The sequence below is a fragment of the Cibotium barometz genome, chromosome 24, assembly GCF_041138505.1.
Source record: "Cibotium barometz isolate CiBa-2024 chromosome 24, ASM4113850v1, whole genome shotgun sequence".
Taxonomy (NCBI): domain Eukaryota; kingdom Viridiplantae; phylum Streptophyta; class Polypodiopsida; order Cyatheales; family Cibotiaceae; genus Cibotium; species Cibotium barometz.
In genome coordinates this window covers 23,272,250-23,295,478 of record NC_141069.1, presented here as the reverse complement: position 1 = coordinate 23,295,478, position 23,229 = coordinate 23,272,250, and the positions used below count along the sequence as shown (strand labels likewise).

The 23,229-nt window shown below is 43.7% G+C and overlaps 2 protein-coding genes across 11 annotated transcripts; both read left to right on the top strand.

Annotated features, from left to right (window-relative positions):
* Window positions 1-6,654: 6,654 nt before the first annotated feature.
* LOC147625040 (uncharacterized) lies at window positions 6,655-21,645 on the top strand. Of its 4 annotated transcripts, XM_086818278.1 has the most exons (3): window positions 6,655-8,653; window positions 19,669-19,706; window positions 20,125-20,524. In XM_086818278.1, exons 1-3 carry the CDS (start codon window positions 8,365-8,367, stop codon window positions 20,236-20,238), a joined length of 441 nt encoding a protein of 146 aa, XP_086674404.1. In that variant the 5' UTR covers window positions 6,655-8,364; the 3' UTR covers window positions 20,239-20,524. The 4 variants fall into 4 exon arrangements, with proteins under 4 accessions (XP_086674404.1, XP_086674407.1, XP_086674405.1 ...); XM_086818281.1 differs by lacking the exons at window positions 19,669-19,706; window positions 20,125-20,524 and adding an exon at window positions 21,026-21,645; XM_086818279.1 differs by lacking the exons at window positions 19,669-19,706; window positions 20,125-20,524 and adding an exon at window positions 20,541-21,645.
* Window positions 8,666-19,695, top strand: LOC147625041 (uncharacterized). 7 transcript variants are annotated; one of them, XM_086818275.1, is made up of 4 exons: window positions 8,666-13,791; window positions 13,894-13,912; window positions 14,035-14,172; window positions 14,332-17,028. In XM_086818275.1, exons 3-4 carry the CDS (start codon window positions 14,118-14,120, stop codon window positions 15,726-15,728), a joined length of 1,452 nt encoding a protein of 483 aa, XP_086674401.1. In that variant the 5' UTR covers window positions 8,666-13,791; window positions 13,894-13,912; window positions 14,035-14,117; the 3' UTR covers window positions 15,729-17,028. The 7 variants fall into 7 exon arrangements, 5 of the variants coding, with proteins under 5 accessions (XP_086674401.1, XP_086674399.1, XP_086674403.1 ...); XM_086818273.1 differs by having other exon boundaries at window positions 14,035-17,028; XM_086818277.1 differs by having other exon boundaries at window positions 8,666-13,912; window positions 14,035-14,156.
* Window positions 21,646-23,229: the final 1,584 nt, after the last annotated feature.

The following is a 23,229-nucleotide window of genomic DNA, read 5'->3' as shown; positions in this document are numbered from 1 at the left end:
GCCAAATGCCTTCAGTATCTCTCCAGCATACTTTTGCTATGAGATGAAGATCTGATTTGGCTCTTGCCAAACCTCTATCCCCAAACAGAAATGCATCAATCCGAGGTCTGTCATTTCAAACTCTCTTCCCAGCATCTGCTTCGTCTGTGAGATCTTCTCTTCATGACAAGGTCGTCCACATAAAGGACCAGATCATACACTTGCCTCATTCTCTGCAAATATACAAGTTTGCATCTGATGGGCTCCTCCTGAACCCGTTTCTCAGAAAGTAGGCATCAATTCACTGGTACCATGCGCGTGGAGCCTGTTTCAGCCCATAAAGTGCCTTCTTCAGTTTGAAGACTTTACCTTTTGAGCCAGGGATCACAAATCCTGGTGGTATCACAGTCAGCTTGCAGTGATCGTTTTTCGCTGGCCACAAGTACAAGTACATTTCAGAGCAATTCGATTGTGGAAGGTCCACAGCATGTCGTTTTGTTAGGCAGTTTATTGCATCTCTACGAAACAATGCATCGCATGCCCTTATATGGCCTGAGACACAATCGGAGATAGATGAGGTGAAGGATGGATTTTTTGAGCAACGTGGCTTTCCTAATTGTTGTGGTGCTATTGATTGTTTTCACGTCCTTCTAGATCTGCCTCCTAATGAGAACAGTACACACTGGTACGACAAAGATAAAAACTATAGTATGGTGGTGCAAGGAATTGTTGACTCGAAGATGAGGTTCCTGGACGTGTTTGCAGGGTGGTCAGGATGCAATAATGACGAGAGTCCTGCACAACAGCACTTTTTTTAGGAAAGCTCAGGCAAGTGAGCGGTTGGGCGGTGCACCCATTGACATTGGAAGGCACAGTTTCAGAGAGTACATAGTCGGTGATGGTGGGTTTCCGTTGTTACCATGGTTGATTATACCATTCACGCAAGCCCGCTTGATTGGACATGAGGGGCGAGCATAGTTTAATTTTCTCTTGTCATCGACACGGATTGTGGCGGAGCGTGCTTTTGGTCGATTGAAGGGGATATGGAAGATATTAGAGTATCCAATAAAGAATGCGGATCTTCCAAACTTATTGAAGCTTATACATGCATGTTGCATCTTGCACAACATGACACTAGATTACAACAATGAGGAGCGTGATGAGTTTGCAGAGCTTGACATGAATGACCCCTTGCTGTATTAGGAAAATGCTGGGTATGCTGCGAATGAGGACTCTGTGGAAGCCATCCAATTGCATGATGAATTGATGCAGTATGTATTGGGATTGTAGTGAAGATTTGTATTTGTAATTGCAACGCATCTTTGGGTATTGCTTAATTATACGGGTATTGATGCAATTGTTGCATAAATGTTTTTATGGGTAACGGGTATTTCACAAGTTCTTATGTTATTTTAAAATACTCTATTGTCCTATTCTTGTATATAGTTAATTGTCCAATTGTTTTGCCAGTGTAAATATTTATACAATTTAATGCATTGATGTGTGTAATTGCTAAGCCTTGGGTTTGACACCATAATTAGATTGTACTTAGGTAAAAGTTTGTTTATTGTTTATATTAGCGAATGTGAAAATAATTTCTAATTTATACTCTTTGTTGTTTTTATGTTTTTATGTTTCCAAAACAATGTTTCTAATGATATTACTGACTGAGATGTTTAACTAAAAGTCATTAAAGCTCCATATGATTGTGTCATCTCAAAGATAATTTCTCATAGTTAAATGGATAACTATATAAAAGAATCATGACTTATATTTGTGATGGGGATATAAAGAAGATATTATTTACCATTCATTCAAGCTCAAAAACTATTATTTTTCTTGAATACACATATTGCTTATTGCTTATTACTGAGTAACGCACCACATATGTAACCGTCGAGTTGAAAACGAGGGGTTCACATTTAAAAAATGATTCATAATAATGAAGGATTGCATGAGCTTTAACCAAACTGATGCGGGAATTCAAGGCTGGCAGGCCCCTATGTGTCAGGCTATCTGCTACTACAGGTAGATCGCAGCCTAGCAGAAGCGCCACCGCGGGAACCTATCACTGTTCGAAAAAAACTATTTTCCCAAAAAGTAAAAAACCTTCATCTAAAAATTGTGAAATTATTTATAAAGAAAATTTTCATATTTTGAAGGTTTTTGTTCTACAACCCCTCAAAATATGCAGGTTTTTGTACCCTTAAGTTTCAAATTTGAAGGTAATTTTAAAAATCTGCAAGTGCAAATTACACTATACCCGGTTTTTTTGGAACACTGGAACCTATGCCAGAGGATGCCACAAAATGCCAACGGAGTGGCATATATGCCGAGTAGTACTGCCGGGGGAATGTCCTCTTATATGTTATGATTGTCAGGTCGGCAACAAAGTTGAAAGATGCTATCGACTTAGCTTTAGAGCAAAAAGGTAGGCTTGGTAGAGAAAATGGAGTACACAGTCTGCGATGTAGCAAAGCAAAGGGATAGCCTCAGCTGTGGAGAACCTGCTTAAACTACTTCTTCTGTCTCAAAAAATTATTGTCTGGATCGAACTCCTCATTATTATACACAGATTCGGATTTACATTCATTTATGGTGCATATCGCAAAATAATTAATTGCCTCAATCGTCCAAGACTACTTGTATCTATCAAAAGGTGTTTTTTAAACATCATTAAGGACTTTGAGATTTAAAACATCTCACTTTAAATTTAAAGTTAATTTTTCTTATAGGTTTGGAAGAGTGATATTTAAAAGCACAAATTTTGAAATGTTGTCAACGTCTTTTATAAATTTACTTCTAATTACATTAAAACCATGTTTTAAAAATTGAGATGTTTCCATGTCCTTTACATGATAGTGTCTTACAAGTTATAATACTCTAATTTATCTAAATTTTCTTCAAAATGAAGAACCAATTTTTTTTGGATAGCACACCAGTCCAAAATTAATGAAATGTGTGTTTGATGTTAATAATGATGCTTGGACTGATGCTATAGTTGACATCTATAGAGAGGACATTTGGTAGTAAAAGACGCTTGTGAGGATGTTTATGCCGACACTTGGGATGATGTTCAGAACAACGTTTGAAGTGAAGTTTGGGATGACGTTTTGCATGACGGTTGGAATGACATTTTTGGCGACGCTACCAATAAAAGTTTGGTGCTTAAGCGTCATCCGTACTAGAGACAAAAACGCTTTGCATTACAGGCTTTTATGTTCTTTTTCGCCGAACCCTCCTCTCCACTCCACTCTTCCTTCTCCACTCCACCCTCCCTTCTCCAGTCTCCAGTCTCCACTCCCCCTTTTGCCATTTGTCCTCTCCACTCTCGAACCTGCAGATCTACTCTCCCATGTCCACTCTCGATCTTGCATATCTCACTCTCCACTCTCCCAATTCTCCCCTCTCGACTCACCCCACTCCCACTTCTTCCCTCTGCACTCACCTCTCTCCCCTCTCTAGTCTCCCAATCCTCCAATATCCCCTGTCCACTCACCCATTTCTCCACTATCCCCACTCACCACTCTCCCCATTCTCCACTCTCCACTCTCCACTCTCCCAATTCTCCACTCCACTCGCCATTCCCTCCACCTCCACACTCCACTCTCCACACTTACTCTCCATACTCTCCATGCCCTACCTCCCTTCCCCCTTGCGTGTGCATTGCAGCAACCTCTCGACAATTTCCATGGTATGTGATTTTCGTTGTTAATTTATTGCATTGTTATGTAGATTTGCATGGCTAATATTAGACGATGTTTGTTTTTATTTATAGTTAATGCTGAAAAAGACATGAACTTAGATTGTATAGTGGGAAAGAAATGGAGACGAGAGACTTGCATGTCATAAAAAAACATTTTTTTAATATATAGACAAAAATAGTAGTACACATGTCAATGTATATATACAAAATTGTACATCCATGTTTAAAAAAAAGGAGATAGTTCCTTCAAAAAACATGCTTCCCATGGGGAGCCTACGCCTAATCATCCGCATGGCCCTCATGACGATGGTCATCCGCATGATCCTCATGATGGTGGTCATCATGAGTACCACCACCGTCAGCCCCGTCCACCACACCCGACTCTGCAGCTTCACACGTGGCCTCCTGTAATACTCACAAACATATGCACGAAACACAATAATTATATTTGTATGCATATTTAATTTTACATGAAAAAAGCACAATATAAGTAGAATGATACCTCAACATTTGGCACGATGCCTTGACTGACCAAGTGGTTGTATAACCACCCTCATCCATGTTGTCAAGCCGTCCGTAGCTCCTCACGCGTGGCCTTACGGTCAAAATATTTCTTCTACATCATTATTCAAATAATACATGACATTGTAAATAAGATAACCACACAATAAATTCAAACCTTACAAAGTACATGATATCTATATAAAAAAATATTTCACTTACAAAGCCATGCATAAGCCCCTTATAGCCACCTTTTTCGAGGCAACATTGCCCATCCCATGTTTTCCTGGACCTTATCTTCTCTTTTACGCATTTCCAAGAGTCAGGGTGCATCTCTAGCGGTCAAGTAGCTCCTTTTTTTCATGTAAGGTGCCTTTAGAAGAGAAGCATTAAATAAATGTTTAGACAAGTTCAAGCATGAGTTTTAAATGTAAATATTTCTTTTCAATTCATTTTATTGTTTAGACTTACATACAAACATTTCATTTCATTATATCATAACTCTAAAATATGAGAGGGGGGGGAGAGAGAGAGACTGAAAGTATGTTATCAAGAAAATAATTAGTTTGTTAAAATTTCCAAACTGTGTTGTTTCATTTTCTTATTAGTGTGAGAGTTTGTCAGACATCTCCTCCTCCTCTGTGCATACACCTCCTTTGGATCTTGCTTTTAGTAGACCACCGTATTTTGGAGAGACTAGCTACAACTATTATGCAAAGACATCATCACGTAGCATGATGGATCACAAGCAGGATACCCACGTGAGGTTTGGACAGAAGAGATTTTGCTACTGTATAGATTGCTGTGGGGTGGTTTAGCACAAGGGTTATATTTGTGCCCTACACGAGATGAGAGGCTGCATCAAGACCACTCCTGCTGAACTTCATATGCCAACATATGTAAGTTATCACCAATCTCAATTATTTATTTTATTTTTATTTACCAAGATATTGTATTCCATGTAAACGTACTAACATTATTTTGATTATTGCGTGCTTATAGAGTGTAGATCACCCACTATTGGTGAGCCCCTATCGTAGTCCTTGAGCACTTTCTCTGCAGATGAGCATATGTCAGGGCATCGTACACATCATCGTTGTGTTCCTATGATCATCAAACATAGGCTATGACACTTGTGGATAGCCACCACGTTGCCCCTAGGATATGAGATGGAGTAGATGACCATCGTATTCAAAACAACAATGCCCAGCGGCAATTGGAGCATCCCTTGCGACATCATGATCGTAGAGCTAATGCTGCTTGGCGAGAAGATGCTTTACCACTTGATTGTCAGGAGTTTAGTTACTAGGTTTGACGCTACATGATTGCACCATCATGTATTCGTGGTGTCGGGCGTGGACTATACATTTGCACGAACATTGTAGTTCCCATGGATTCTATTGGAGTTCATCTTATGAGCTTTTTTGGTCCATTGTATAGTTTGGTTTCTTGGAATGCAATCACGCAATACATCTTTAGAATGTCTCGTTATGGAATGTGCTCAAATGATGAGTCAGTAGGAGATTCACGGGCAAATTGCACTTACATAGATGGTCGACCTTATACGACCGGAAACATAGTTGGACTCATTAATAGCACTATAGGGGATTCAGGCACACGACCAAACTGTATTTTTGAGGAGTGTGAGGGGCAAGTGGAGGCAGATCATATGCGAGGACCTACTCGTCCTTATCTCTTTGTTATTGCCATTACATCCTTGCGGGTTGGAGATGAGTTTCTTGCTGGCTATAGCTTTCGCAGACCCACCCCTGCTCATTTGGCTCATGAGCAAGCAGGTTTTTCAGCGGATGTACCATTAGGACGTCATCCTTGCCCTCGCCAGAGCTGACTATTGTGCATCATGTCTTTACTATGTACATGTTTCTTTTTGGTGCTTGAAAGAGATCCTTAACTATGTTGGTTCTCATTGCTTGCACAAAGTTTTCACATTTATTCCTTCGATCATTTATTTTATTTTTTACTGGCCCAAAAATGATATCTTTTTTATTTACATTAGGCTTTGTTGAATATGCATAGATTTGGGAGTTATTGTACCAAGGACTTGGAATCAAGTTCTCAATGTATTTTTTGAATTACACACTGTGCATGCTACAATATTCAATTGCATAGATTATGGAGTTGTTGTACCAAGAACTTGGAATCAAGTTCTCAATGTATTTTTTGAATCGTACATCATGCATGCTACACTATTCAATTGGATAGATTTGGGAGTTATTTTACCAAGGACTTCGAATCAAGTTCTCAATGTTTTTTTGAAGCACACATCGTTTATGAAGCAATATTCACTTCTGGAATTTAGAAGCATACTGAAATGAGATCTTTGTTATCTCTTTCTAGTTTTGGAAAAAATGTTGGACATTAACGTTGTGATACCATCGATCTACTAACTTTTTAAGGAGTTGATGATGACATTAAGAAACACTTGAGACAGACTCACAATGGGCCACACATCTTATAATTACCAAGAGATTACAAAAACGTCATCAGAGATAATGATCCAGCTCTATATGAGTCTCTAAGATATGGAAACACTACAAATATAATAGATCACTCCATTGATGATGAACCAAGCGAAAAGAATTGTACCATGTATGTGTGAGTATATAAAGGTGAGTACAAGCCTAGGTGATGTGATGCCTACTTCAAAAGAAGACCGATGAGGTCAACCTTGTCCGCCAACAACTTGACGAGCTCAAACATACTCGCCACGGTGTGTGGTGTACAAATTGCAAACACCAGGGCCATACCTCCTCCGACTGTCGAGAGCACAAGAAATGTCCTTTTTGTGACCAGCCTGGACATGATGCTTCCGATTGCTACTACCTTAAGGGCTTACAAAAGTCCAAGCTACCCGGAACCGTTCTACCACCACAAGAAGACTTTCTGGTAACGCCTTCCCCCCAGCATATGTTGCAACTCCGGTTCCCCCCCTCTTATTCTCCTTCACCATCTTACCCCACACCTACCCCTCCTCCCGCTTTCTCCCCGAATCCCAACTTTCCCCCATCTTCATTATCACACCCTTCCTACCCTACACCTCCACCATCTCCTTACTCTCCTAGTCTCACCTTCCCACCCCACTCTGCTGCTTCGCCGTATCCTCATCCGCCTGCCTTCACCGCACCACCTTACACTCATCCCCAATATGCTGCTTCGTCTTATGTCACTCCACCAGCCTATCCTCCCTCTGCTTTCCCTCCTCGTCGCCCTCCTTCCAACCACCCCCTTATGTGCTTCCGCTGTGGTGAGTATGGCCATCCTCAAACCCGTTGCCCTCTGCCTGAGAATAGCCCTCCTTGCCAACATTGCCCTACTTCCCGTGACCACTACACACGCGATTGCCCCAAGCGTCTCACTGTTGCTTCCTCATCCCTGCCACCACAACCCCCCTCCGTTCTTGGGACTCCCCGTCCACCCCCCTCCGCCCATCTTATTGACATTGGGCACCCCATCGTTGCCGTTGTCACTCGTAGTCAACGTGACCCTTCACCTCCCCCTACTTCAACTTCAATTGCTCCTCGCCGCCACCTAAGAACACCCCTTGTCGAAAAGGCCTTTGTCGAAGCTGCCTGTGAGTTGGCCAAAGAACCACCACTAGAAGCGAGTACTCGACCACTTACGCCCATTCATACGTCGGACTCCTTCGACTCTACTCTTGCTTCCTTGGAGGTAAAGGTCAAATTTTCTGAACTATGTGCTTTAAGCCTACCGTTTCCCGCAAGTTGGCTTTTCTCTCCCATAAAATATGGAGTACACCGGTCGCCCCCCCACTCCCTACCAGTGTCACCTCTCCCACTTCTGCCACCACATCTTCCCCCTCTCCACACCCTCACACACCTCCCGCTCACCCTCATTCACTTTCTTCTAACCCTTCCTCCCCTTCATCAGTTGCCTCAGTTGGTGTTTGTTTCTCGGGGCCCAAAATTGCTGATATAAATGGTCCCAAGCTGACAGTGGTCTTGGAAGGAGTCACAATTGAAGGTGTCATCTTGGATGGGGGTTCTGGCGTCAATATTCTCCCAGAGAACCCGTTTGAAAATTGGCTTACCCATCACCGATCCCCCTCCCTTCATCTTGCGTCTTGCTGATCAACGAACAGTCCACCCGTGGGATTGGTCAAAGGAGCGAGCGTGATTGTTAATGGACTCACATTTGCCATGAATTTTGTTGTTATGGACATGGTACCAACCACCGAAGCGTACCCTCTACTGTTCGGTCGTCCATGGTTGCGCATTGCAAAGGTCGTGCATAATTGGGGGACTGATAGCTTGATGGTTCCGCTTAATGGCCGCCTCATCGACATGCCCTTGGACAAGCACGAACCATCCTCCGATGATGCACGCAACCACCAGCCAACCCCATCCTTTGATACATGGACCACTCAAGTCGTACCGGAGGTGGAACCGGATACTGTGACTGAAGATGGCATCGTCGATCTCGAACAAGGTACTGCACTTCTCACATGGTTAATTGGCTTGGATTTCATTGATGTAAATGCCGTTGATTGCCCTCCATCCTCTCAATCGTCCCATCCGCCCAATATCCTCCTGCCACCATTTCCTCCAAATTTGTCTCCCGTCACTCCTGCGAACTCACCCGAAACATCCCCTTCTTCCTCCCCGTATCACATTCTTTCCAATCTCCTTTGGTCTGATGAAGGCAGTTCTCAAGTCACCCCTTCTTCCACCACAAACAACACACCTTCTCACTCTCCACCATTGTTACGCACACCGCCCCCACATCTTCTGTCATCATCTCATTCCCCCCCTTCCTCTTCTTCCTCTCTTCCTCCTCTACTACCATCACCCATCTCTTCTGCCCTCTCCGTCTGCCCCCCTGATCCTCCCCTTCAATCTCAACTCACACATACCACTCCCTCTCCCACTTCATCCACTAAAGCGGAGGGAAATCGTCCCAACGATTTCCCTCAGCTCACCAACTCCCACCCCTACTCCCTCATCCCTCCAGCACCCTTCAATCCTATCCCACTTCCATCCCTCCCATGTCCTACAGCCTTCCCCTCCCTAGTATTCCTCGCCGCCCTCCACTACTACCTAATCCTAACCACCACCGCCCTCCCCTATTACCAAACCCCACCAGCCGCTCTCCTTCCACATCCTTACCACCTATCTTACCTAACCCCACCGCATCTCTACCACATATCCGATCACTTCCTTCGCTATCCTCCTTATCCATTTCGCACACATCCTCCTCCTCTTCGAACACCACAAAATCTTCCTCAATTGCACCATTGATTTACGCATGGTTCAAATTGCAGAGTGGAATAATCCCCCAGAAGAGGCCTCCACATCTCATGAGAACTCCCCGACCAATTCTCTCGATGATTCTTCTCCTGAGGACGATCCCATAGAGGTCATTGGCCTCTGGGACCCTGAACCACCTAAGCATAGCCGAACTGCCTTACTGCCCATTTCATGACCACCTAGTATGCCTCTCACATCATATTCTCATTGATCCAACCACACCCGCAGATACTGCGGCACAAGTCGCTCCCTCCAACTGGCTAGAAGAAAATGAAGGGGACTTTCCCCTCCCCGCGATAAGCCAGCCCACAACCTTGCCCTGTACAACCAAGCCCTTCAGACAAATGACCTGGGTAATTATGGAAAAGACATCACCCGCAAGATTAACCTAGGATCAGACGATAATCCTCGTCCAATCTTCGTAAGCTCTTGGGTATGGGAGCACCCCTCCCATCTGGACATGGTCCATACTTTCTTCCGGTCCTACCAAGATGTTTTTGCTTGGACTTATGATGACTTACAGGGTGTCCCTGCCGGCATTGGCGTGCACAACATTCCATTACGTCCCGATGCCAAACCCATCCGCAGTCCTCCCTATCGCATGAATCCACGATATGCGGAAAAAGTCAAGGAAGAACTAGACAAGCTGGCAGCCCCGCTAATATCATTGTCTCCATTGAACACTTCGAATGGCTCTCCCCGATTGTCATAGTACCCAAAAAGAAGTCAAACAAAATACGTGTCTATGTAGACTTTCGCTCCTTAAATAAAGCTACGCAAAACGAAGGGTTTCCCATACCCTTTATGGATCGTATTCTAGAAGATGTGGCAGGGCATTCGCTCTACTCCTTCATGGATGGATTTAGTGGCTACAACCAGGTTGTGATTGCCGAAGAGTGATCAAGACAAGACTGTTTTTGTGTCTCAGTGGGGCACCTTCAAGTACACTAAAATGCCATTTGGCTTGAAAAATGCCCCCTCCACCTTTCAACGGATAATCACTTCGGTATTCTCGGAATATCTCACTACCTTTATGAGGGCCTTCCTTGATGACTTTTCATGCATGAACGGGGCTGCTGCTAGCCCCAAGGAGCTTTCATTCCATGAACACATTTATCTCCTCTCTCTATGCTTTCAAAAGTGTCGCAAATCTTCTCTCAAACTCAATCCTCTGAAATGTGAATTCTTCGTCACCAACTGGCACTCTTCTCGGTCACATCATTTCTCAGATCGGGCTTGCCCCTGACCCCGAGAAAATTCTTCCCATCTTACGCCTCCCCCCTCCTTCCACACCCAAGGCTGTCAAATCCTTTCTCGGCCATGCGGGCTATCATCGAAAATTCATCCGCCATTATGCCCAGATTGCCGCCCCTTTGACCGAACTATTGCAACGGGATGCCCCCTTCCATTGGGGCCCTCGACAACACGAAGCCTTTGAAACCTTAAAGACAGCTCTCACCACCATGCCCATCCTTACTTAGCCAGATTGGAATCGGCCCTTCCACGTGCATACGGATGCTAGCAATGTGGCAATTGGTGCAGTCCTTGCCCAACCTGAGTTAGATGGCCCCTTGGACCTCCCTGTCTTTTTCACAAGCCGTCAACTTAACTCAGCCGAGCGCAATTATTCCACCACAGAACGAGAAGGCTTGGCTATTGTTTTTGCTCTGCACGAATTCCGACACTACCTCCTTTCCACCCACTTCACAATCATCACAGACCACCAACCCCTAAAGTACCTTTTGAACAAAGCCCAGGTTTCTGGTCGCATCCAACGATGGCTCTTACTATTCCAAGAGTTTGACTTTGAAATTCTCATACGTCCTGGACGACAAAACGTTATTGCCGATCATTTATCTAGGATCGAACATGGTGACCCTAGCCCCAGTGCTGTCCCTGATGATCTGCCCGACTCTTAGATTTTTTGCCCTTGAAACCAACTACTCTCCAACTTCAAGCTCCTCGTCCTCCCCGTCACCTCTATCACTCCCGACCCCCAACCCTCCTCCTTCTCTACCCACACAACCCTCCTTCAGCCTCTATCATCTGGAAGCCACCCCCCCTTGGTATTCAGATATCAACTACCTCCTCTCCACTGGAACCTTTCCACCCGGATTACGTGCTAGAGATAAACACACCCTGCTCATTAAATCGGGACCCTACCAGCTCATCGGAGGATACCTTTATCTCAAAGGCCCAGATGACATCCTCCGGCATTGCATCAACCCCCATGAGGTTCGGCCCATTATTCGTGATGCCCATGCGGGCCCTGCGGGCGGGTGGCCATGTCTCAGCTATCCAAACTGTACGCCGTATTTTACTCTCTGGCCTATGGTGGCCATCTATCCAACGGGACTGCAAGAGCTATGTCCGTCAGTGTGACCCGTGCCAACGCGGAGGTCCACGACTGACAAGTCTAAACCGTAACCCGCTCCAACTTAGAGAACCTTGGGCACCATTTGAACGATGGGGCATAGATTTTGTCGGCCCCATTAATCCTCCATCCAGTGGCTCCGCCCGATACATTTTGGTAGCAACAGATTATGCTACTAAGTGGGTAGAAGCTAAGGTGACCAAAGATAACACTGCAGCAACCGTCGCCTCATTTCTATACGAGCAGATTTTCTCTAGATTTGGCTGTCCTCTAGAAATTGTTAGTGACCGTGGCACCCATTTTATTAATGAGGACCGCTACAAAATTTTTCATCGAAAATCGACTGCCTACTATCCCCGAGCGAATGGCCAGGCCAAGAGCTCGAATCAGACCTTTTGGACGCATGCTCCGCAAAATTTGCGACAATCACCCCACCCACTGGGGCTGAGGCTCTTCTCGGTGCACTTTGGGCGTATCGCACCACCTTCAAAGCCACTACTCAATTCACCCCTTTTCAACTTGCGTATGGTCTTGAAGCAGTCATGCCTTTTGAGTTTTATGGTGACAGTTACAGACTCCTCACACCACGCGACGATGATTTTCACGAGGCACTACTCGCCCGAGTAGAACACATTATGCATCTTCAAGAACACCGCCGACACGCTCAGCTTCCAGAGGAGCTTGAAGGACGGCGACGGAAGGCATGGCATGATAGACACCTACGCACGCCAACATTCACTGAAGGAGATTTTGTCCTACTTTATGATGCCAAATACTTAAAAAAAGAGCAGAAGTTGGTATACGCGTGGAATGGACCATATCGTGCGAGAACCATCCTACCTCGAGGTGCTGTTGCTCTTGAGAATCTCGATGGTTCGCCCAAAGCTTTGGTTAATGGCTCACGCCTTAAGCAGTACTATGTTCACGCCACTTCACCACCTTCATCATCGGCATCCTCCTAAAATCCCATTCAGGTATCTTCTGCACACCCTGGTCCTTCCTCCACTACACACACTCCTCGACACACTCTTGTTTTTTCCCTTCTCCTCTCACATTCCTCTGAACACTCTTGTTTTATTTTTATTCTCCTACACAATCCTCTGCGCATTCTTGTTTTTCTCCCACACCCCTCGGCTATATATTATTCTCCTCCCAAATCTCGTTCTCCCTCCCTCACACCCTCTGCACACTCTTGTTTCCCCCCTGTTTTCCCATTAAAACTCCACCCTTTCACTTCCCTTCCACCTTCCTCTATTCACCCTTTTTTCCCTTCTCACTTCACCCACGTCTCCTCTTTTATTTTTTGATGCTTCTCTCTTCCTCCTCCACGATTCCTCTTTTCCTCCCTTTTTCTTTCATTTTAATTTTTATGGCCCCCTTCTTTACCATTCATTTTGCGCCTCTTTTTTCTATTTTCCGAAAAAAAAGAAAAAAAAAAGGAAAAAAAAAACCAGTCCAGCCCAAAACGACCAATTACCCCCCCGCACTCTCTATATCAACCCATACGCAACCCCCTACCCTCTCCTCTCATCTCCTTCCTTTTGAAGCTTCCCTCGGCGCGCCCCTCCTCTCCTCCGCCCCTCCGCTCCTCTCCTCTCCTTCCCCTCCCCCCCTCTGCCCCTCCTCCGGCCTTCCCCTCTTGCAACCGCCCTACTGTTCACCCTCCCCTCACCTCTCCGGCGCCAATCACCCACCCTATCCTCCGCCGCCCCCATACGCCCTCCAAGCGAACTGTTCAAATCAAAAGCCCTGAACCCTGGCTGCGAACTGTTCAAATCAAAAGCCAAGAATGCGCAGGAAGTAGAAGCTCTTCAGGAACGTGCAGGAAAAACGAATCCAGATCAGTTAACGGAATCAGGAAAAGCAAACGGTGGAAGGTCTGCAAATCAGCCAGGAAAAGCTAACGGTGCCACGAACGCCCTCACAGCCTGCTAGGAACGTCAAGAGTAAGGGTTATTCTTGTCTGGAACGTCATTCTTGAAACGGTATTTTGCTTCTCAGCAGTAAGGGTTATTTCTTAGCATTTCTTATGTGTCTCTATTATGCAGGAACGTCATCCTTGAAACGGTATTCTGCTTCACTTCGCCTTGCTTCTAACATTAAGGGTTATTTCTCTATTATGCAGATGGGATGGGATATATATAACAATAAAAGCGTGAACTCTGTTTCTCTGTAAATCTCTTTCCTAGGATCTTGGTGCTTATAGCGAACTGTGGAAGGAAAAGCGAACGGTGGAAGCTCTTCAAATCAGCCAGGAACGTGCTGCCGTTCAATGTCCTCACAGCCTGCTAGGAACGTCATTCCTAAAACGGTATTCTGCTTCAGGAGTAAGGGTTATTTCTTAGCATTTCCTGCCTGTCTCTATTATGCAGATGGGATATGGTATAAGTTTATTTACCCAATAAAAACCAGTGAACCGTCATTTCTTTTTCATCCTCTTTGCTTCTCTGTAAATCTCTCCGTTTCCTACTTTTTGGTTTGTGTAGCACCAATGGCGATGGAAGCACAGGTGGAGTATGATAGTAAAATCTATCATCGTGAACTCACCAAGGTGCTAGCTCCACAGTATGTACAATTTGCATTCGATCTACCGCCTGGCTCTAGTACCATTTGGAGCATCATGAAGGATGATATGGATAGGTTGAGCTCAGATGAGAGTTTGACACGGGATAAAGCTGAGCTGCTTGCCTTTCTCCGTAATTTCTTCTCTGAGCCATTGCTGGAGAGCATTGCCAGCAACTTTGCAGCACTTGCAGACTCCCATCTTGGGATTGAGTATACATTCAGACGAAACAAGGCAGCCATAGGAAATTCCATCATTGATGGCGTAAGGGAGGAAGCTGCAGAGTATAATACTCCTTTGGCTGGATTTCTTGGTCAAGTCTCGGAGCTGGATGAATCAGAGACAGATGAAGAGGTGAACATGCAGGATTCAGGTGAAGGATGGCAATGTGTGAGTAGGGGAAATAAGGGGAAGGATCAATCAGTTATGGGTGCTGGTGGTGGTCGCGATAGAGGTTCTAGCGGAGCTGGTGGTAGTGGCTACAACAGGGCCGGCGAGACTTCTAAAGGAGCTGAACATGGCGGTGGAGCTGAGCATGGAGGTGGACCTGAGGGAACAGGTGGCTTTGGGGATGATCATCATGGTACTAGATTAGGACATTTCCTATCAATGGAAGAAAACACTGTTTTAGTGCATCTTCCTGCATTTGTGACACCACCTCGAGGCGCATTGGATAGGAAACTAGCAGTGAAAGATAGGTCGCGTCTTTTTGAGGAAAAAGTACAGGGAGAGTTGAGGCGCCTGTATGACCCACACTCTTGTAGCTTTGGCCACGTCTCCATCTTCCATGGGACACGCACTTCTTCACTAGCTTCATTTTGTATCAGTGGCATTGAACCAACTTTTGAGGGGAGTGAGTTTAGTAGGATGCCTGCATTTTACACAACCAACTCTATCCGCCATGCCTTTGAGCGGCCCTTGCATTATAAGAGTGGGAGGCAGGTAGAAAACTTTATCAGTGTCTTGGAGTTTTATGTGGATGTGAAAGTTTTACATGGAGAGAGGGCTCCCCCAGGACAATCCACACCATTTGACATACGCTGGTTTCCCGCGCCATCTGAAGATTGGAAACATTTTTGCATAGGCAATATGGCAAAAGATCCAAAGCTCAAGGAAATGGCTCCACTGCACTCCCATGACCTCATTATTGGCCATGTTTGCAGGCCATTGAAAGGAGGTAGAGATATGGGTGTGGTGAGCGATCGCTTGGGCCAAGCAAATGCGTTCCTCACTCAGGTTGCTTTTTGTTCTCCAAGGGCTTGGACTTGGCTTGAGGGTTGCTTCAAGAGGGTTTTCCAAGAGAGGAGAGACGCTGCATGACAGGTAAATTCAGTTTTGGTTTATGAAAAGAGATGTAATGCTTTTGGTATTTTGAATATAGAAATACACTATCTCTTTACCTCCTTGAAGTGCATTGCAGACTCTTTGGCTGGACTTCAAAAGTAGTCTTTGGGTTAGATGATTCAGAACCAATGATGAGAACTTTGTTGGAGGTTGGTTTCAATGAAGAAAAAAAATGGTTTCAATGAAGATTGTTTTTTTCATCCATTGTGATGGTGTATTGTTTGGATTCAGGGTTCAAATGACAAGGATTGAGCACATAAATGTGCTATCAAGGAATTTAGAGTATCTGGCATCAAGGGACACAATTTTTATGGAAAGTAGGCATCCATTGTGGCCAGGGGGTTTCTTTCTCTATGAAATCGTCAAGGTTGCAGAGGTGTACAGAATGGAAGATGGACACTCTTATTTTGAGTTGAGATTGGTTGTGCAAATTTTAGGTGCAAGATGGAGGAGGGAAAGTTCAAACCTGCTATATCAATGTTTGTAGGTGCTGTAAGTAATCTTAGCTTTCCAATATAGCTATGCAATGTAGGTCAATCACCATATGAGGTGACTTCTCAGGGATGTTTCACAAATCAAGCCATATAATTTTTTTAAAAAGTATGCAGGGACCATTTTGAAAGCAGTTATAGATGATTTAGATTTGTGATCACAACTTTGTTTTAGTGAAGATCGCTTTTTTATCCATTGCGATGGTGCATTGTTTAGACTCATGATTGGACTCATGATACCCCCATTAAAAAGGTAGCTTATAAAGATTTTTCTCTTCATGTGTTTGTATTGATGGTGTGGACACAAGTTTTGGGCCCAATGCCATGTGACAAGACTTGAGCACATCAGCATGCTGTTAAGGAATGTAAATTATCTGACATTGAACTGCTGTGGGAGCATGTACCCACATTTCATTGGTACATGTTGAATCAGAAGGGTTATCAAGATTCTAAAAGGAGGTTAGGAGATGTCTCCACAGTGCCCACTATCGGAAGGACCCGATCCAAGCATAGTTGCTTTTTGATGGGTGTCATGGGCAGTGGCACGTGGCCAAGCGGGCAGTGGGTGTGGGCAGCAGAGAGCCACACGTGTGTGGTCTCTGAGACCGATGTCTTGAGTTGTACATGAAAATGAGATAACGGTACTGAATGTAAATGAGCTACACAGTAAGATAGATGTTACATGTGGATACAATGCCGTGTGAAGCTAGATGTGTGCCACCTTATGGTGTACCCTTGGTGGTAGTCCATGTAGAATAGTGGTCATGGGGCACTAGGCTCTCAAGGACCATAGTGTGGTGATGGTGGCCTGATGGTGCTGTAGAATGTTCCAAATGTGAAGTTGAAGGCAGGAGCACTTGGCCCCATAGAAACAGGAAACGGGAAAACGGCATTTCTTGCCCGTCTGAAATGGGGAAACGGCCAGGAAACGACCAGCATAAGAAGAACTGATTGGCCTCCATTTTCTTGCAATATCTACATTGTTTTAACCTGTTCCAAGTGCCTTTTTTTTCAAATGAAACATGTCTTATATCTTTGAAGTTCTTTGTACTTGTTTTGTATTTTCATATTTCCGATTTGTAGTAGGATATCTAAAGGAAATCTTGATGATGTGGCGTTTCCGTTCCCGTTTCCTTATTTCTGCAAATCGTTCCTGTTTCCCTAAGGCGGTGTCATTTCCGTTCTTGTTCCTGTTCCTGTTCCCTGGTAACTATGCTTGCCCGGTGTAATACCAGTTTAGTGTCATCCCTGTGGTCTGGTTCTACGGGATGGCTCTGGGTGTGGGCCTCTCACCTCCATGCGTCCTGAGATGCTTGCTTGTGTGTCCATGGGTGGCATCTGAGGTGTGGGTTCTCTGGAAAGCTCTTACCAATATCTAGTTAGCTGTAGTAGGAACGAACCAAGGCATCGAGGCCATGATCCTTGAGAGTGGACCAAATCCTTCTCTGAAGAGGCAGTGGAATCTCATAGTATGTAGGCGATGTAATGAGACTCTGGTCTGACCAATGGCAATATGCACGGCATGTGACATGTGGATGTCCATGTGTGTGGCTCTCCGAATGAAGCCATCCTCTGTGAACTGCAGGGAGTGGTCCCTATAGAAGGCCCATTTTTGTGTGGAGCTCCTTCCTTGGTGCCATCCAAGTATCCTGAATGTGCTGCCAGAGAAGGTCTAACTCAATGACCTGGTTGATCCCCTCCTATGTGATGTGAAGAAAAGGAGAGTGGAGGTTGTTGTAGAGGTGGGGGGACAGGCCATCAACCATGTCAACACATTCCCGACCCAAGCGAGACTTTCTTAGCTTACATATGTATGGGACATGGCTATCACCTACACACAGTGTTTGTCACCAACAAAGTGGGTGCATGACCTACAGATGTATTATCTTCTCCCATTCCTGTATAGCCTTGATTCACCACAATGGATCTCCCACAACAAGAGAGCAATTAGATCAGCTGGTTAGACTCTCTACTTACCTATATTATATATGGGACATGGGTTTCACCAACATACCTGGGGACAAAGTGTTCGTCATCAGCAAAGCGTGGCACAAAACGTGAGCTGGACATGGATTTCACCAATATACCTGGGGACAAAGTGTTTGTTACCAGCAAAGAGTGGCACAAAATGTGAGTTCTGTAAACAACAAAATTTCCAACTCATCCATAAGGGTTTTCACGAGGTTCTGAAATATTTATAGAGGCATATAGTATCATTATCGTCAATTATGGGAAGATTTATTAGAACATCAAGCCAGTGAAGCTTTTGGAGCAAAAAACGTATAATCGAGGTTTTTGTTGTCCTTGAGAAGAGGAGAAGTAGGTCCTCTATTGGGTGATCCAATCCAGTTCATGATTATGGCCAATCTCTCCCAGTTTGGTCTGCATACTGATAAGGGGCATGAAGATGAAGCCCATTTTGGCAATTAGATCTTTGAAAGTTCTGTGGGTATTGGAATCTACCATTTGAAGAAGTTTTCCACTCGAGGCCCCCATCAAGTAACGACCAACATTGCCCAAAGTTGACAGGTTGGGATGAGGTTCTTAAGGTCCCATTTTCAAAGAGAGCTGGACCACCATCTTTTACGTTTTTCTCTTCCATGGATTGAGAGGCAAGGACTAGGTTGAGGGTTGTGCAGTAGTAAGCTCTATTGCTTGAATGCATCTTGGTCATGGTGAGATCAATAAGGGTGGGGCAACAATATACCACCAGTAGCAGCACGTGAAAAACCCACTGAAAGTTTTGGAGCATATTGCTAGTGGATTCAAGGCTGTAATAATGCAGCAATCGGTTATGCTTGGATCGATATTGATGTCATGAAATATGCAACGACACTCGGTATGGCGAGGCCCAAATAAGAGTACTACTCCAGGAGGATGCAGTTGTGGGAAGGTCATAAGCGAAGGGATCCGTCCACCTGGTAAATTTACTGCTGAAGGCAAATGAGGGTGCTTTGAGTTGGGTGGCAATACATTGATGTGGTAAGGATTCGGTAGTGGGGGAAAGATGGGTACAAGTGTGGGTCTACATATAAGAAACGAGAGCAGGAATGAATGAAGTATCCTCTTGGCTGTAAATTACACAAGACATGAAGCAACTTGCAGAAAAAATGTAAAAATGTATTCTGCATCTTATGCCAGTTAACAACCAAAACTTGTCTGTGCATGGGTAAGGGTTTAGGTATGTTAGTTGATTATATGGATTGATTTCAATTTTCCATCATAAGGTTCGGCATACTTTCATGTCTCAATTAAGGTCTCTAAAAAGCTTACCAGCACTCTCTCTTTTGATGTTGAATCTCCTCTCTTGATGTAGGTCTCATAGACTTATAGAAGTGGAGGGATTTGCATGAAAAGATACACATTATCTCACACATAGAGTTGTGTTATTATCCTTTCTCCTGATTCATTACTGGCTTTTGTAGATTCTTGTACATTTTGTTTGCAGGTGATTTTGGACAGTGTAAGACAACATCTTTGATTTCGGGTTTAAACCTCAAGCCACTCAATTATTTGCTTGTTCTGCTCCTTTCTATTCCATATTTTATATAGTCGGGCCTACGGAGAATTTTATTCATATAAAAAATTTCCCAAGTACAAGGAAGATACAGTCAACAGGTTTACACAGGCAATCCTGCCTCAAAATCACACGTGAGGGTCCACCATGAGCAACAAGCTTCCCTCTTTGGCAACATGCCACATGTCTATGATGTTCAATGTAAGCAATTTCTTGTTTCAACATGGTTGTGTCTAGGTTCCCTGGAAAACTGTTTAAAATAGAACCTCAGAATATTTGAAGCTCTATGTCCTCAAGGTTTTCTTTTCAAACCTGTACATCACTGTTCAAGCATACTACATCCCAACAAAAACAATGGCAGAAGCCACTGCTTGCTCGCAAGAGAAAGAGCTGTGATAGAAAATGGAAACACTTTCTGTTAAAGCTGCTACAGCCAAAATTGGGGAAGCAGGTTGAAGACCAAGGAAATACCAGCTAGTCATTTCTACTATACTAAGGAGCAGCAATATTATGGAAAATTGAAGTCATTGATTGACAGCATCAGGGAGCCTGGGATAAGTTTTGTAGGCTGATTTTAGAGGCTGTTGGATACCCATGGCATGCAGTGAGGGTTTTTACAGACGCTCTTGTGTATGCATGATGATGCAGAAGTGGCTGGAGATGAATGAACTAACTGTGCTTTTGCATCCCTGTTTGAACCCAAAAATTGGTGGGGCCTGGTGTATAGTATTAATTTATGATTGTGATCACAATTAATACTGATAAACACATTTTTTCCAGGAATGACTATGGTAATAACACCATTTTGGGTGCAGCTATTGGGAGCTCGATTGAGATGTGGTTGGGCTCCACCTATTACAAACTTCTCGTCAGTGCATGGAATTCCCCCTTGAAACGTGGACCCTATGTTTACTGACCTTTTTGTCAAGTGATGGTGCACGTGTTGCACTCACAATTGCCAATTGTGGCCATTAGATACACATTATGTGACAGAAAGGTGCTACTGACTTGGCTACGTGCCAGTCACGCAATAGTGATGGTAACACAGAAGTGTGAGAAAATCTTTCCTTATGAAATATGAGAGAGTTTCTCATTTAGACATTAAATCTTGCCGGAACTATAACATACATACAAGATTGAAGGTAGCTTTTGCAACTTCTGATAGCAAGTAGCATGGTTCCATCCCTCATCAAACAGCTATCTGTCTCACATTTTTGCCTTAAGAGTCTTAAAGTCCTTCTCATACACACGGTCTTACTTTTCAGGATTGTGACATGTCTTGATTCAGGATCCTTCCTTTTCTCCACGTTCTCTTCATCCCGGGCAAGATTTGCCTAATGTATCTTGGCTTGTGAATGTTACATGATGTTATTCATAGGAATTTTTGTCTTAGGTCTTGTCTTTTCCAAGTGCAAATGTATCTCTTTTCCCCATTCTGTACAATATATACCCTTGTAAGACTAGAATATATCCGATCTAACAAATACAGACTTTTGTTGTTCTAAAGACTAAATTTCTACAATGAAAATAAAAGAGAAAGCGAAAGAGAAGAAAGTTGAGCTATGATAGTTCTTTTCCACTTTGTCTTGCCCATGCATGAATTTATTAAGGATAATCATCTTTACAATGGATGTGTTTTAGTAGGACCTATGAGTGTTTTTCTCCGTGACCACGAATAAAAATGATAATATTAGTGAAAAAAGCAAGATGACGGGGGTGTTCATAAGCATCATAGTTGGAACTGTTAATATTTTGATATGTTTTGAGACGGGGTCGAGTATTAGGATTTCTGGTTTTCACTTGGTAGAGCTTTTGTGGGGAGTGAGTTTTTCTCTGTTCTCGACTCTCAAGTTCATAAAGTTGTCCTTTCTTATGTCTTACTCATACCGGTTAAACTTTAGCCAATACTATTGGGTCATTCAAGTAAATATTTTCATCTTGCTAGGGTACTTCATTATCCAACCATTATTTGAGTTTTTTTTGATTCATGGGAATCTTTTGATTTGATTAATGGGGAGAGGTGAGTCTTTCTTCGTTCATAGTTTCCCCTTGAGAATTGTGATTTACTTCTTGTTGGTCTCAATTGCTCAGTGGTGGTGGTTTTGCATCTATTTGCTTGTATTCTATATGACAAGAATTGTAGAGGATTTGGATATAAGGTTTCATATTTCCCCTCAAAGTTCCTCTTACACCCACCCACTCACCCACCCACCTACCTACCCACAACACAACCTTACATGACACCAAGACTCATAGTGGGGCTCGAGGCGCCATCCTTTTTAGAAATTAGCCGCTTCTCTATGTAGCAGACCAATGGAAGCTCCTTGTCAAGTTGCTTTGTAGATAGGTGCCAAGTACCTTGCATGATGTCTAGAGAGAGCATTGTGGTTGAAAGTGGGATTCACAATCTTTGATGTGGCAACCAAGGTTCTTCATTCAGATCAAAAGTTTGATGTGCTAGCATTGCACCTTGAGTGATTAAAAAAACTAGAAGTGCAAATATCCATAAATCATGATCATTTCATGGAGCCTTATAGGATGTGACACATCGCTAACTATGTAATTACTCCTTGATTAAGATAATAATGGACCAATTAATGGCAAAAATGTCTATTATGCAAAGTATCCATAAATGCACAAAATTTAGCCCTTAATGTGCAATGTTTATGCACCATTAGTCTGTTCTCCTAATGATTATGATGATCAACTCTATCAAGGTGTTTAATGTGTAGAAAAGCATGCTTAGTGTTGAACATTGTAGCAAGAATCATGATTTTCAACCCCAAAATAAATTTCCCAAAAAATTAAAAAATGGGTTTCATACTTTAAAAAAAATGTTTTGAAACATTTTGTACATTTCATATCCTTATGAAACACATTTCTAAGCAACACTACTTTAGTTGGGTACATTGTGAGCATCAAAGCTCTTAATGCTTCTTGTTGGTAGAGCCATTTGAGATTGATTTTTGTGTGCATTTCTGGGAATCTTGAACATGGAGATTTTCTTGAGAGATCGAGTACCGGTTCGGGTGTTTCTTTCTTGAGTACGGGTAGTTGGTTTTTATGTACTTGGCTATGGAAATAGGGGACTATTGATAGTGCTTTGATCATGGTCCTCTTGGAATTGCATTGGGAACCTTGAAGCCTTAACATTCAGAGGCTTTTCCACCCCCACAAGAGAGAGGATGTGTGCTACAACCTTGAGACAAGACAAGATGAGTATAGAAACCAAGGATCTTCTTTAGTTCCTTATTGAAGCTTCGGTCACCTAGATAAGAGGCGTTTACCCCCATGGAGTCCTCATTAGGAGAAGGATAAGAGAGGTCGTTCCCAATTCTAAGTTGCCTACACATGTGTTGTTCAGGCCCAATCAAAGGAGCATTGAGCACATATACCACATGTGAGGTGCTACCTAGAAGGAGACAATCATAAAAGAGTGAGACACTAAAGGGCCACAAGGGACAGGTGG

Coding starts and splice junctions, on each gene's coding strand:
- LOC147625041 (XM_086818273.1), top strand. CDS start 14,118: ATGTCCTCACAGCCTGCTAGGAACGTCATTCCTAAAACGGTATTCTGC.
- LOC147625040 (XM_086818278.1), top strand. CDS start 8,365: ATGAATTTTGTTGTTATGGACATGGTACCAACCACCGAAGCGTACCCT. Junction 8,654..19,668: donor CATCGTCGATCTCGAACAAG/GTACTGCACTTC, acceptor TGGCTTTTGTAG/ATTCTTGTACATTTTGTTTG. Junction 19,707..20,124: donor TGCAGGTGATTTTGGACAGT/GTAAGACAACAT, acceptor CAATGGCAGAAG/CCACTGCTTGCTCGCAAGAG.